A 16,217-nucleotide genomic window follows, 5' to 3' on the forward strand; every position below is an offset into this window, starting at 1 on the left:
AGTTCAACAAGCACTTACGGAGCCCCCACTAGACAAAATGAACACTGGCAAACAAACATAACTGACACAAACGCCGTTCTTGAGAAATTCAGCCTCTAGAGATGACAATGTAAATAAATAGTTTATCTAAGTGTCATCATGATATTAAGTATTTTGGATTTCAATTCTAGGAGTCATGGGAATATTTCAAATTAACTATTTTTAAAATGTTATAAATTTTAAAATTTTTAAATTAAACACTATAATCTAAATATGAAATGTAAGATTTGCCACTTTCCCCCCAGGACAACTTCACAGAATTTCTGTTTTCAATTCTGCTTCACACTTTCACTATCACCAATCCTATTACAACCAAAAGCCCCAAATCAATGAGGGAACAAACATTCTTCAGCCCTCTAGCCTTCTTTTGGTTAATGTTACAGAGGTAGGCTTTGTTAGGTCACTAAATATGGAAAGAATATGAGCCCCATAAGGCTGTAATTTCTAGGGACACAACTTTCTAATATCCAGCATTACCCAATCTGCAAAAACATCTGAGAGCAGGCAGAATTCAGAGGATTTCTATACGAAACAATCAGTCAGCTGGGCATGGTGGCTCACACCTATAATCCCAGCACTTTAGGAAGCTGAGGCAGGCGGATCACTTGAGATCAGGAGTTTGAGACCAGCCTGGCCAACGTAGCTGGTGAAATCCTGTCTCTACTAAAAATACAAAAATTAGCCAGGCGTGATGGTGTGCACCTGTAATCCCAGCTACTCGGGAGGCTGAGGCAGGAGAATAGCTTGAACCCAGGGGGCAGAGGTCGCAGTGAGCCGAGATTGTGCCACTGCATCACTCCAGCCTGGGCAACAGAGACAGACTCTGTCTCAAGATAAATTAATTAATTAATTTAATTTAATGCCAATGTCCTGCACAAGACCACCATAAATGAGCACATAAAAGGTGCTCTATAGGCCAGGCATGGTGGCTAACGCCTGTAATTCCAGCACTTTGCGAGGCCAAGGCAGGAGGATCGCTTAAACACAAGAGTTCAAGGCCAGCCTGGGCAACAATGCAAGACCCCATCTCTACAATAAATTTAAAAAAGTAGATGGGCATGCTGGCACATGCCTGTGGTCCCAGCTACTTGGGAAGATCCCTTGAACCCAGGAGATGGAGGCTGCAATGAGCCATGATCAGGCCACTAGACACTGGTCAACAGAATGAGATCCTGCCTTAAAAAAAAAAAGAAGAAGAAAAGAAAAGAAAGAAAGAATCAGCCTGCACAAAACTTTCTTCTTTAAAAAAGCTGAAAAGTGGTTTGGCACAAACATATAAGCATAATGATTTTAATCCTATCCCTAGGGTCACCAAGCCACTACATTTAATAAAGATTTCAGCACACAGTACAGTAAGACTTCTTCCCCACAGGGTATTTCTTGTGTCTATAAAGTCCTTATCTTTCCAAAGAGGAGAATGGCCACAGAGCACAGCAAGCACAATGTCATCCACGGTAAATACTACTCAAGTGGCCTAAGAGGATGCTTCGTGCACCTAACCACAGAGGAGCTCAGTAGCAGGGTGCATAGGCCACTGCAGCCACTGTGGGGCAGGCTCACTAGGATTCAGTCACTCCACACAGCAGGTTGTCTCTTGAGTAGTGGATAATTACTGAGAAGTCTTCTACATGCACAGAATTATATTAGATACTCTGGGAAAGCTTTATAAGAAATAAAACAGATTTTACTTTGTTTCATATACAGACAATATTATAAAGACAAAAACTACAAACCTGGCAAGGGGTGGTGATAATGAAAATTTAAGCTTACTATATCAGCACTTACAGGCATACTTTGTTTTATTGCACTTTGCTTTATTGTGCTTCATAGACATTGCATATTTTACAAATTGAAGGATTGTGGCAACCCTACGTCGAGCTAGTTTCTTAGAGCCATTTCTCCAACACCATGTGCTTACTTCATGCCTCTGTTACTTTTCGCAATATTTCTAACCTTTTTATTATTATTGTGTCTGTTAGGATAACCTATGATCAAGGGTCTTTGGTGTTACTATTGTAATTGTTTAGGGGGCCACCATAAACCATACCTATATAGTGGCAAGCTTAACTGATAGTGTGTGTGTTCTGACTGCTCTACCAGTAGCCCTTCCCCCATCTCTCTCTCTCTCCTCAGGCCTCCCTATTCCCTGAGACACAACAATATTGAAATTAGGTCAATTAATAACCCTACAATGGCCTGTAAGTATTCAATTGAAAGAAACAGTCACACGTCTCTCACTTTAAATCAAAAGCTAGAAATGACTAAGCTTATGAGGAAGGCATGTCAAAAGCTGAGACAGGCTGAAAGCTAGGCCACTTGGGCCAAACAGCCAAGTTATAAATGCAGAGGAATAGTTCTTGAAAGAAATTAAAAGTGCTACTCCAGTGAACACACAAATGATAAGGAAAGTGAAACAATCTTACTGCTGATATGGAGAAAGTCTGAGTGGTCTGGATAGAAGATCAAACCAGCCACAACACTCTCTTAGGCCAAAGCCCAAACCAGAGCAGTGCCCTAATTCTGTTCAATTCTGTGAAGGCTGAGAGAGACAAAGAAGCTGCAGAAGAAAGATTGGATGCTAGCAGAATTATGAGGTCTAAGGAAAGAAGCCATCTCTATAACACAAAAGTGCAAGGTGAAGCAGCAAGAGCTGATGGAGAAGCTGCAGCAAGTTATCCAGAAGATCTATCTAAGATATTAATAATTAACAAAACTGGCTACACTAAACAACAGATTTTCAATGTACATGAAATAGTTCTATTGGAAGAAGATACCATCTAGAATTTTCATGGCAAGAGAGAAGTGACACCTGGCTTCAAAGCTTCAAAGGACAGGCTGACTATCTTGTTAGAGTCTAATGCTGCGGGTGACTTTATGTTGAAGCCAATGCTCATTTACCATTCAGAAAATCCTAGGGCCCTTAAGAATTGTGCTAAATCTACTCTGCCTATGTTTTATCAATGGAAAAACCAAGCCTGGATGATGGCACTGTCACCTGTTTACTGCATAGTCTACCGAATATTTTAAGCCCACTGCTGAAAACTACTGCTCATTTGAGAAATTCCTTTCAAAATAATACTGCCATTGACAAGGCACCTGGTCACCCAAGAGCTCTGATGGCGTGTTCAAGAAGATGAATGTTTTAATTTCTGCTAACACAACATCCATTCTGCAGCCCATGGATCAAGGATAAGTTTCGACTTTCAAATATTCTTTCTGAAACACACTTCATAAGGCTATTGCTGTCACAGTGATTCCTCTGGTAGATCTGAGCAAAGTAAATTGAAAACCTTCCGGAAAGGATCGACATTCTAAATGCCATTAAGTACATGTGTGATTCATGAGATAAGAGCAAAATATCAACATGAACAGAAGTTTAGAAGTCAATTCCAACCCTCATAGATGACTTTGAGGTGTTCAAAACTTCAGGAGAAGTAACTGCAGATGTGACGGAAATACCAAGAGAACTAACTAGACTTAGAAGTGAGTCCTAAAGATGTGACTGAATTGCTATAATCTCATGATAAAACTTGTATAGATGAGGAGTTGCTCCTTACAGATGAACAAAGAAAGTAGTTTCCTTAGATGGAATCTACTCCTGGTGAAGATGCTGTGAACATTGTTGAAATGACAGCAAAGAATTTCAAATATGACATAAACTTATCTGATAAAGCAACAGCAGGGTTTGAGAAGACTGACTCCAATTTTTAAAGTTCTACTGTGAATAAAATGCTATCAAAAAGCAAAGTATGCTACACAGAAACCTTTTGTGAAAGGAAGAGTCAATCGATGCAGCAAACTTCATTGTTGTCTTATTTAAGAAATTACCACAGCCACCCTAGCCTTCAGCAACCACCACCCTGATCAATGAGCAGCCATCAACATCAGGGTGAGACACTTCACCAGCAAAAAGATTCTAACTCATTGAAGGCTCAGATAATCATTAACACATTTTAGCAATAAAGTATTCTTTAAAGGTATGTGTATTTTTTAGACATAATGCTACTGCACACTTAATAGACAACAGTATAGTATAAATATAATGTTTACATGCACTGTGAAACCAAAGATGGTATGGTGTTTTACTAAGATACTCACTTTCTTGGAGTGGACTGCAATGAAACCCAGAGCATCTCCAGGTGTGTAGAGGCTAAGTGTTTTGTATATATTATCTCATTTAATTTAGTCCTCACAAAAATCCAATGAAGTAAGCATTATTACAATCAACTCACGAAGAAGAGCAGTTTTAAAGGTTATTTTTATTGCTATGAAGGCAAGAGCTAGATCATCTTTTTAGTCGTAGTATCTCCAGTGCTCAGCATTGGGCCTGGCATGTAGCAGATGCTCCATAGCTATGGGTTGAATGAATGAGTTAAGTAATTTGCTCAGCCAGCAAAAGTCAGAGCCAGGGATCTACTTCAAGTCCTTTAGACAACAAAGCTCATGCTCTTTCTATTGCTTGAAACTGCCTTTCTTAATATTATCCAAACTGGGTTGGGTTCTGCATCCCTTCTGATTGTATATCAAGTGTTTGCCTTTTCCATTTACTCTAACCTTATTCCATCCTTACATAAAGCATATTCTCCCCACTGATCACTGTTGTAGCTTGAAGATGGATGTCTCAAATCCTAGGATGTCTCGACTCCTGGTATCCAGACCATCGTGTAGTCCTTTCCTACACTGTGCCAAGGTTGGCCTGTGTGACTAACAGTATTCAACAGAAGTGATGCTATGGAACGTTATTTCCAAGATTAGGTTATAAAAGGTTGCAGCTCCCCCTTTTTCTCTCTTTCTCTGTCTCCCTCTCACTCACTTTTACTCTCACTCTTTCTCATCACCCTCTCTGGGAGAAGCAGGCTGTCAAGTCCTGAGCAACCCCAGAGAGAGCCCCAGTTCAGTGGTGAAGAACTGAAGCCTCCTGCCATGTGAGAGACCTTGGACACAGAATCTCCAGCCTAATCAAGTCTTCAGAGACTTCAATCAACTTTTCCCTGGCTGACCACTTGACAGCAACCTCATGAAAGTCCTTGAACCAGAACCCCAGAACCACTCAGCTAAGTTGCTCCTAAATTCCTGACCCTTACAAATTGTATAAAATCATACTGCATATTTGTTATTTTAAGCTGTTAAAATTTGGGATAAATTTGTTACATAACAATGGATAACTACTACAATCATAAATACAAACAGATAAGACAGGCTAGATGAAAGTCATTCTGCAAATAACTCAAAAGTCATACTCTAATAAAAGTGACTGACAGAACCTTCATATTAGTCAAAGATTAGGTTATAAAAGATTCTGTTTTACCACTGGGTGAGACATGGATACTGGGAAGCAGGATTGGTCTTCAATAGAAGTAGAAAAGGTAACTTCCTCTATGGTTCTTAGGACAAGAGGCACAGAAAGTCCCACCTAATTAAAACTTTCCTCTACACCCAACCTGACAGGCTCTGATTCTGAAATTTTACTACAGTGTATTATTATAATAATTTCAAGAGATCTAAATGTTAACTTTATCACATTTTTAGCACATTAGCTAGCAGCTAAACTGAGGCAAGAGGAGACAAAAGGAAAAAGAGACAAGAATAGATGTTGCCTAGGCATGACCTGTATATGAAGAAGAAGCAGGTGCAATGCTTTATAATGAATTAAGGACAGTTTGGGAACATACAAAAATCAAGGGATACATAATATAAACAACTTAAAATATATATTTTAAAATTAACCTCGTTTGAAAATTGTCAGCAGTTTCAAAAATATCTAATACCAAGTTCAGAAACATGAAAGATTTTTAAGATCTGAATTTACATTTTCAAAAAGTAATCTCAACTTTAAGGTATTACAACACAGGGGTTAAAAGAGTGGACAATGAAGACATATAATCTGGATTCAAATCAAACCCAGTCACTCACTTGCTGTGTGGTCTCAAGCAAGTTACTTAGATGCTCTTGAGAGTCAGTATCCTTATCTGACAAAGGAAGATGAAAATTATATAATAATATCTTTCTCATACAGTCACAGTAAATAGTTAATAAATACATTAATAAGTGAATAACTGCTTACTGGCATGCAGTAAGCATTCAGTAAGTGTTAGCTGCCATCATCATCATTTTAAGGATTAACACAGATTTCAATTTTACCACTATAAATAACTTAAGAATATTCCTATAAATACATATTTGCCCTGTCAATAAGCTACAAAATTAATGAAAGTAGAGCAGGTATTTAAAACCTCATGGGACCAATTGCATTTTTACTTTAGTTTAAAATGTTACCCTAATAAAATACAAATGTGGACCTTACTGGAAGATAACCTATTAAAAGATAGATCTGTAAGTTATTTAACTGTTATTTTTATGTTATGATTGAAGAAAATCACCAGATAGCTGTACTTTACCATTTTGTGACAGATTCTTAAAAAATTCTAAAAATGCCATTTGTATAAATCTGGTAAGAAAAAACAGAAATAGGAAAGATAGAGAACTGGAAAAGCCCTAATTTTGCACATAAGTAATAAATCCTTTTGGTATTTATTTTTGTTGGTTGCTTAGTTGGTACTGCTGCTATTTGAATTCTGTATCAGCATTATTTGTTACTCCTATGGATCTTGGTAGCTTAGTGACAATGGAGAATGTCTTATCTGCGCTTGGAAAACAAAGTTGCTTCTCTCTTTAGAGATCCACATGTGATTTTCCAGCTCTGTCATATTTAAATTTCACGTGTCGCCAGAGAAGACCCCAGGATAAATTGCCTATGACTATCCATCCTCAGGCAAGGCAGAGAAAGGAGGTTCAACAATCTGTGACAAAATAACTGCTGGTAATGAGCATTCTAAACTGACAGCAGAATTGGGGCAGAGCTGTGAGAATATCTTGGCTCAATACCCAGTGCCTTCTCACCTCATTTAGACCATTCTCACATCCTGACACCCCTCATGAAGTGCACCAGGACCCAAATGTTTTTACCCAAATGTTTTTACCTTTTTATGTAAATTGATAAGTATGGCAAATAGTCACAGGAAAGACATGCCTGAAAATATGGGTTTAAGAATATGAGATGTAGCACTCCATCTCTGAAATGTTCAAATAATTAATAGTTTCAACCGTAAGTGGCATAAAATATTCATTTTCTATCAAAAGAATGGAAATTTTTAAGAGCCTGAAAACACAAACTAGGTCAAAAATATTTTTAAGCTACATATACATTTATTTCCTTTAGTGCAACAAAATTAGCATTTAATAAGAATCATCCATTTCTTATGGAGCTTAAGGACATTTTAGTTCATTTTAAGCCACAACTTTCACATTTAGAATTTTCTAGCCATAGTTGGAAACTTTTCAGAAGTCTGAACATACAGTTAAATGATTATTCTGAAAAGTTTGCATGTGGGAAGAACTGTTTGCTTATTAGATCCCTCTTTGATAATTCAGATACTTAAGTCATCATTTCCAAAGCAAATTTTCCAAAATCAAATAAACTGCAAAACTAGAAATATAATCAAGTCTCCAAGAAGGAGTTTCAATTCTCTGCCAAAACAGACCTCAACTTCATAATCCCTTGTCCAAAAAAGTTGGACCAAGTATTGATGTTTTCCACCGAGCAAGCCACATAGTCACAAATGTTTCTCATTTACTCCACTCCTGGGATATACAGCTCAAATAAAAAATTTCCTGAATACCCCAAACTTCAGATGCAATTTGGAATGCAAGTGATTCATAATGTTATGCAGGAAACATCGTGATCTTACCAACTCAATGTTTCGGGAATGCAATCTTTAGGAGACCATTCCAACCAATTAGAAGGCTGACATCCCTTTCAGCCATGTGACCCAACTATTTTGCTCTCTGTCTTTAGCTCAGATGTGATTTTGAACCCTCAGCAATCCTCTACTCCAGCTACTGTTCAAAATAAGAAAGATGTTACCTCAAGGGAGCTAACAAAGATCCCTATTGTAATCTATGACAAAAAACATGGTAGCAGTGCACTGCATCCCCATTAAGAAAGTGCAAAACAGTGTTAAAAGAAATGAAAGCCACTGTCATTGCTCTGCACCAAAAGCCTCTCAGAGTGGCTTCTGAACATACTTAGATTCTAATTCAGGAGCAAAATTTCAGAGAACCCACCAGTTACATGAGTCCTGTTCTAATCCCCCCTTCACTCCTCTTGTTAAGTCATTAATAATTTCTTGGAGTACCTGTCATCTTTTGTGATTTATATTTTCTTTCAAGGAAAAAACACAGTTGATATAGAAGAAGAAAAGTACTGCATGGAATGTACTAAATGAATATGAAAACTGTAAGTCTTAGACAATGTGATTACTGAAAATGAGCGAAGTGCCTACAATATGATAACACACAGGGCATAGTAGAGTAGCAGAGTAAATGGTGAAAGATCAAGGTATAAACACTTATTGACATTGTTTTCCATTAACTAAAGAGATCATTACAAGTAAGAGTTAAGGGGAACTCCTAAACAAGTATTACCTAAGGGAATATAAGATGAAACTCACATAACACTTTGTAAGTTTAGGCAAAGAAAGAGACCTACTGATTCTACAGAAATAATAGGCAATAAGAAGACATTTCTCAAACTGAAGGAATTTGGAGAAGGCTTAAAATCATTATTTACACCTAAAAAGAAAAACCATCTAGCATAAATAATATTCTCCACAATCACAATGATGGAGAACCTACCAAAACGACGGGTTGGCTTAAGGTAAATTCATGGCTCTATAGGCAATTTTAATAATAGTAACATTTACAAAGAAACAGAGTCTGTAAATTAAAATATTGACATAAATGATGTTCTCATGAGATGAGTTTGCCTCAGAAAGCCATGAAAAAATATATAAATACTTGGAAAAAAATAATGTCTACATGATAAAAAAGAAAAAAAAAGATCAGTTTAAACTTGTGGTTGGATCAATGACCATCATGAATAATCGGAAAAGTGGCTTGAATATCTCCGGCTGCCAGAGATCCTATTTTCCATGTCACCTCAGCTGTTTAGTAAGAGTCATCTCTCATGTATCCATGCAAAAAAGAGGCAGTAATCACATTGATTATCTAATACTTATTTGTACTGAAAAAAAATTGGTTAGATGACATTAGGAAATTAAATAGTCGAGATGACTGTTTGCTAGTTACTTTAAAACTTAATTCTGTGCCTTTTCCTTCTTGCTACTGTTGATTTTATATTGAGAACTGAATGAAATCAGTGTAATGTCAACAAATTGTCTATCAGAATTTCTATGAATAAATGACCACATGTATATGAAGCTTCTTGAACAGTGTACATGGTAGATTCTCAAATACTGTTCATGTCTTATTCTTTTCCCTTCCCCTCTTACTTTTGCCAACCATAGCTTTACTTCCTCTTCTGAAGTTTAGGATCCAGGAAGATGAACTTTCACATGTAATCAGTCAATTATCTGCCAGAATTTAATGTTCCTTATTCTTTTGGTCATCTGATCAATGTGTTTTAACTATAGGGCTCCTCTAAAAACTATATCATTTTCTCTTCTTGCCTTATTTTCCACTGAGGGATCACCTAAGTTCAACTCATAGTTTGTATCAAAACCTAATGTTTTGTCCAGCAGATACAGGGAAATGGAATTCAATAAAACATGGTTCCCACCAGTGGTGGTTAATTTTATATGGTAACTTGACTAGGCTACAGGGTCCCAGATAGTTGGTCAAACATTATTCTGGGTGTTTCTGTAAGGGTGTTTTTGGAAAAGATTAACATTTAAATCAGGAGACTTGAATAAAGTATATTGCCCTCCATAATGTGGGTGGGCCTCATCCAATCATGCTGAGTCCTGAATCGAACAAAAGGCTGACCTACCCCAGAGCAAGAGAGAATTCTCCTAACAGCCTGCAACCTGGAACACTAGCTCTTCTTGCCTGATGGGTTTCCAAGTGGGATATCAGCTCTTCCTGGTTCTATAGCAGCTTCTGGCCATTAGACTTAAACTGGAACATCAGCAATGTAGATTTTAAACTTACCAGCTCCTATACTCACTGTGAGGTAATCCCCTATTTTATATATACATATATATATACATACATATATAAACATATACATATATACACAATACATATACACATATACAAATACATATATACACACAACCATATATATATTTTTATATTTTTTTATATGAAAAAAGGATATATAAGGATATATCCTTCCTTTTTTTTTTTTTTTTGGAGCCACAGTCTTGCTCTGTTGTCCAGGTTGGAGTGGAACAGCATCTTCATGGCTCACTGCAGCCTTGACCTCCCGGGCTCAAGTGATCCTACCACCTTAGCCTCTCAAAATAATGAGATCACAGATGTGAGCCACTGCACCTGTCTCTCTGGGAAACCCTGACTAACACACCACCTCCGACAAGCTCAAAGCCTAGTCACAGGGAATATCCCCAAGTAAACCTTCTCCAAAAAGGCTTTCCCAAACACTAACAGAGGGTATAGTACTATGAACAAAATAAACTATCAAACAAATAAAAATATCAATAAATATTCACTGAATGAAATAAAAGTACCTGAAAGCGAGATCTGCCAAGGACAATATCAGACTGTGTAATTCATTCCCTCAGGAATTCTCATAAAGTAAGTGCCCTGGTGTTAGTTTACAGCTAGGCTTGCCCTTTCCTCCATATGCTGACTACATGAGATTTCTCTGCTTTTATGAGTTAGTTACTGTTATTTGAAGCAGATCATTGGGAAATAAATTTAAAACAGGGAGTACAGTTACATTAATTCATCCCCCACACAGTGCACAGTACAAATGAGAAGCAAATAAGCTCACTTGAATGGCAGCCAAGTTCTTCTGCTCCTGAGATGGTGCCTCATGAACGAAGCGAAGCCAGTTGGAGTGCCGTGGGTTGGTAGCATCCAAAATGTACAAAACTTCTCCCTTACTCCCACGAACCTGAAACATTAAAGGCTCCTGAGTTTACAATGGAAGTCAGAATATTAGCCTTTAAACACACCAAGGTTAGAACATGACGTTTTTTCATAAGTATATACCTTTTTTATTGATAGGTGATAAATAGAAGTTGGAATAACATGCATTCTTCTCTTAAACACATGTATAAATAGAGCCTACTATTTCATTTGGCACATGTCTAGATGACTCACAATTGCAGTGAACTCTCAGAAACATCCTGTGTTGATAGCTGTTTTCTGGTCAAAATTATTTCGGTTTGTAGGTATATTCCAATATATGTATTGCAATCACAATTGTTCAGAGAATAATCATTATTGCAACCTTCCCCTTTTCTCCAAAGAGAAGGGTCATACTGCTTATTTCCCAATTGAGAGGGGTAGAACTGGAGCAATCGTTTCAGTTCCTCTCTGGACCTGCTTACTGAATCATCTCCATAAAAGGAGAACCTGCTCATCTAGCCAGTGGGAATCTGACATCCAATGAGACAAAATGTTATGCTCTTTACTAGTGAATGAATGAAACAGTCCCATTTTATCCCTTCATGGCCCACTCATGGATTGCTGAGGACGGTGGGCTCTCTGCTTTTTGTCTCAGACCACACAATCTCACTGCTCAGGCCTACTCTACATTCAACGGGATAGAGGAGGGGAGTAACTCCAAAAGCAGGTAGCCCATTGGACATTCTTGAATCCAAGTTACTTGAAATCTAGCTTCTCCAAAACCCCTGCATTATCAGTTGTTAGGGACTTGCCCAGTTTATAAAACTTATATACCAATCACCATTCAACTCTCACTTCATGTTTCTATTCCATTAGAATCCAGGAAAAAAGGGAGAGGAGTGAGTGATTAGCACTCCATATCTCCAACACCAAGTAACACAAACATATAGGTTACAAATTCACCTTGGCAGACTTGATAAGAATACTATATTTCCAAAATTTTATTTTATAAAATAAAAGACAATCAGTCCAATAAGGTATGTATTTTCATGATACATCTGAACAATCATTTGTTCATTCAACAAACAATTATTGGGTCCTTAATGGCTAAAGGCATCAAGAATCTTTCAGTGAACAAGACAAAGCCCCAGACCACATGGCACTTAAAAGTAAACAAATGTAGAATATAATTTCTTGTAAAGATGAGCACTACAATGACAACTAAAACAGAGCAGGAGAAAATAGAGTACTAAGAGAAGGGCTCTATTCGATGAGGCCATCAGGAAAAGCCCTTTGATGAGAGGACCTTAAGAGTTCTAAAGGGAGGGAACAGGCCAGTAGAGGGCTAGGGGAGTTCTAAAGGGAAGGAACAGGCCAGTAGAGGGCTAGGGGAAGACTGTTCCCAAGCAGAGGGTACAGCAAGTGAAAGGCAAGGAGAAAGGCCTTGGGTTTGGAAATGAATTAGGTGCATTCAAAGAACAGTAAGAAGGTTATAAGGCTGGAACAGAAGGAGCAACCGAGAAAGTGGTGGGCATTGAGATCTAACAGATTGGCAGACAGCAGATCATGTGGGGACTAACAGACCAGGAAGCCATCTAGACAGTTACTTTGGGCAGGTACAGTTATTTTTACCCAAAAAACATTTTAAAGACACATCTGTTACATGTACTGCAAAAACTCATATTTAAAGATTCTAATATATAATACCCAGGAAAGAATACAGTTTGCCTGTTCCTATTATCTGACATACTGCCATGTTTCTCAAACAATTCCTGTTTTCTTAAGTGCCCAGGGATCCTCAATAATTAATGCCAGACCATCACTGGGAAGCACGAATTTAATTTTTCATATTGTAATTTCTAAAAGAGCAATTTAGGACTATAAATACCTCATATTTACATACTTAAGATGCTTATATGTGAAGGTATGGGAATTTGTAACACTTCTCACTAAATAACAAACTCTCACTGAAAAGATCTGCTTTGGGAGGTGCCTGAAAATTGTTCTGCTTAACAAGTGTAATTGTTACTTACACTTCGACTCAGGACACTCACTGCCCACTAGGAAATTCCAAAAATGTCCAGCAACACTGATATGGTAAAGAGAATGTACACTCTATACCTCTGCCTCAATGGGCATGTCAGTTCACATTTTTTTGGCAAAGTAAACAAATAATTTTAAATATTTGGATATAAAGTCCTTCCTTTCAGGTACCCTCACAGCAATAGCACCAAAACTGTTTATATTGACAAAAAGCTAAATTAAGCACAGCAGGTGGCAATGCCACCTGATACTTGAATGAAAAATTTTCTCAGTAGAATTGAAATTGAAAATCTATAACTGTTACTGAAATCCACACAAGCTGACTAACTTTATGTAGTGAAACACAAATGGGTTTGCCCAGGGCATATCTCAGTTTGAGAGGACAGCACTACTTAGAGAAATTAGTTTATGGCCCTTCTTAATCATACATTTGTCACTCAGTAGTAAGCACTATATATCAGATGTGTTTAACATTTGGAATTCTTTCTTCAAAGATACGAAACAGAAGAAATATTTCTCTGTGACTTATTATAGTAAGAATATTTGAGTTTTTACCAGGGGCATTGTTTGTTCTTTGTGTATTTCAGCTTTTTCCCAGGCCCTTTGGCCCCAACTATGTTCAATTATTCAGTATTAGCAACTTAATTTCCTTTTCAGTCCATTAGATATATGCACTTCCTGCCTATCACTTTCTCACACAATATTCCATCTTAAGGGAAATACATAATTTGATTTTATACTAAAATTATTCTGAAATGTATCACTTTTAATACACACAAATTTATGTGCTGATTTACCTTTATTCTCAGAACAACACTATCACAACCAGCAATATACTACATTACCAACATATTCATATTTGAAATAACTTTCTTTGTTCATTAACAGAATCACTGCCCATTTTATTCCAAATATGCTTACCCAAACAACTTTTAAGTTCTTAGAGAGTCTTTGCTCTCTGGGGCCTATCTGTCTTCTCCAGCTTTCAAGTGGCTGGCCATTTCCTCATTGCACCAGTCTAGTCTTCAACACTCCACCAAAGCTGGTAGATTACCTGTGCACACGCCTTTTATCTCACTACCCTAACCACAGTGTCCGCCTTGCTGACATATCATCTGAAAGAGACATCCAAAAGTAATCTAGTCCATCTTTCCTCTTCCCAGAGACACCAAATCAAAACAACTCCAGACAGCTGGCTAATTATTAAAGTCTCCATTTATCTATTTTAATTTGATACTGAACCCTGAGGTAATAAATTGAACATTTTTTAAATCTAAGGAATAAAAAAGACTGAAAATTCCTCCTAGTACCATGTTTCAGCATCTCACTAATCTTTGCTGCCAAAGTGTATTATGTTACTGTCAAAACTTAGTCTTCCAAATACCATCTTCTTTTATTTGAATTTTCTTGGAAATGAAGTGTATTTGGTTACTATCTGACTTAGGATCATCTTCTGCATACCTGCGGCCAATGATGAAGTCAACAGTCTCATCATGTAGTAAAAACCACCTCAGTTCGAAAACCTGTTTGATTTGCACAGGCTTCCTACAGTAGTTACACAAAAAGGTTAGCTAAAGTAGGAAACATGCCAGGCAGGTGGCTCACAACTGTAATCCCAGCACTTCGGGAGGCCAAGGCAGGCAGATCACCTGAGGTTAGGAGTTTGAGACCACCCTGGCCAATATATAGTAAAACCCCATCTCTATTAAAAAATACAAAAATTAGCTGGTGTGGTGGCACACGCCTATAGTCCCAGCTACTTGGGAAGCTGAGGCAGGAGAATCACTTGAACCCAGGAGGCAGAAGTTGCTGTGAACCGAGATCGCGCCACTGCACTCCAGCCTGGGAGACAGAGCAAGACTCCACCTCTCAAAGTAAAATAAAATAAAGTAGGAAAGGGAAAGATACCTTCTAGTGAAAATGAAAACTTTTATGCTTCAATATAATTGTTCATGTCTCTATGACTTTGCCACTTCACATTTAATGAAATTATTCCCTTATGGGAACTTGGCAGGGTCTAGCCTCTGTTGAATGCTACTGACATCACTTTTCAAGTATCTGAGAGAAATAATGTGCTGGTCATTGCTACTGTGTATCTGTATCTTTTTTCAGACTAAAAGTTCATAACATCGAATATGTCATAGTTGATTTTGTGTTCCCACCCAGAAAAAGACAGAGGAAACCACAAAAAATCTCAGCTCGATTAGAGAAAACCCTAACGTGTAAATGAAAGAAGAAAGTGGAAATAGGGAGCAGGGAGAGAGATACAAATCTTCTTTCCCTAAACTTAAATATTTTATTTGTTAAATTGGGTCAACTATAGACAGAGAAGCTCAATTATTATGGGGATGGTTAATTTTCAAAGAAGAGTCTACAGTGTTGCTTACTCTATTTTTTTCCTTCAGTCATTTCAAATGCCTGAGGAATTTTTCACTAACTATGTACATTCCATCAAGCCTCCAAGAGCAAAGCCAGTCAGCCAGATTTGCCCCCCAGAAGTGGCAAAATGTAACAGATAGATAAAATTTGATTTAATGTATGGTAAAATTTAATGGCAGCAAATACAGTCAGTTCCAAAAAAGATAGAAATAATATCCTTAATGAAAAATTACAATGTTATGTTACAGTATTATTTATTAAATAAAACATATTTCCCTTTCTGTCTTTCAACAAGGCTCTTCAAAGAAAGTAGTTTTAAGCACTAACATTTAGAGTATGGATGTCTTCAGAGTATAAAATGCCACCACATTTTTGTATTTAAATTACAGGCATTCTTTCTGCAATTGTTTTTAACTAAAGTAAGGCCATATGCCTTGCCTTCAGTGTTTAATTATCCAGACTTCAGGATATCTTTAGGAGCACAAAAAAGCAAGTGTGCTCAAGTAATCAATTCTGACGGCACATTGTTGTCAGATTTAAACCAAAGGGAGACACACTTTCAGAAATCAGCAACGATCATAGCTAGGAAACTGTAGTGATTTATAGTTTCCAAGAAAAGGGCATGGGTTTTATTCCCCCACTGATTGTTCAAAGGATTCTCTCTAAAATTACTATTTGCTTGTGTGTGCTTATGAACACGCGCGAGCACACACACACGCACACACACACACACATCATTGTAGCTTATCTACTTACAACTCCCTTCTACCTTCCGTCCCTCTGCCTCCCACCTGCTAACTGCTATCTGGTAATCCTAACCCATGGATTCCTCTGCCCTGGGAAAGCAGATGGAGAGGAAATAC

The 16,217-nt window shown here is 37.5% G+C and overlaps 1 protein-coding gene across 3 annotated transcripts in view; it reads right to left on the reverse strand.

The window, feature by feature from the left end:
* Window positions 1–16,217, reverse strand: part of PRDM5 (PR/SET domain 5) — a 231,243-nt gene that overhangs the window by 149,155 nt on the left and 65,871 nt on the right. For all 3 annotated transcript variants that reach the window (XM_054485889.2, XM_054485888.2, XM_063664063.1), the window contains exon 3: window positions 10,853–10,975. In XM_054485889.2, coding sequence (XP_054341864.1) covers window positions 10,853–10,975 — 123 coding nt within the window. The remainder of the gene's footprint in view (window positions 1–10,852; window positions 10,976–16,217) is intronic.

This window comes from Pongo pygmaeus, chromosome 3 (assembly GCF_028885625.2).
Source record: "Pongo pygmaeus isolate AG05252 chromosome 3, NHGRI_mPonPyg2-v2.0_pri, whole genome shotgun sequence".
In the NCBI taxonomy this organism is placed as follows: Eukaryota; Metazoa; Chordata; class Mammalia; order Primates; family Hominidae; genus Pongo; species Pongo pygmaeus.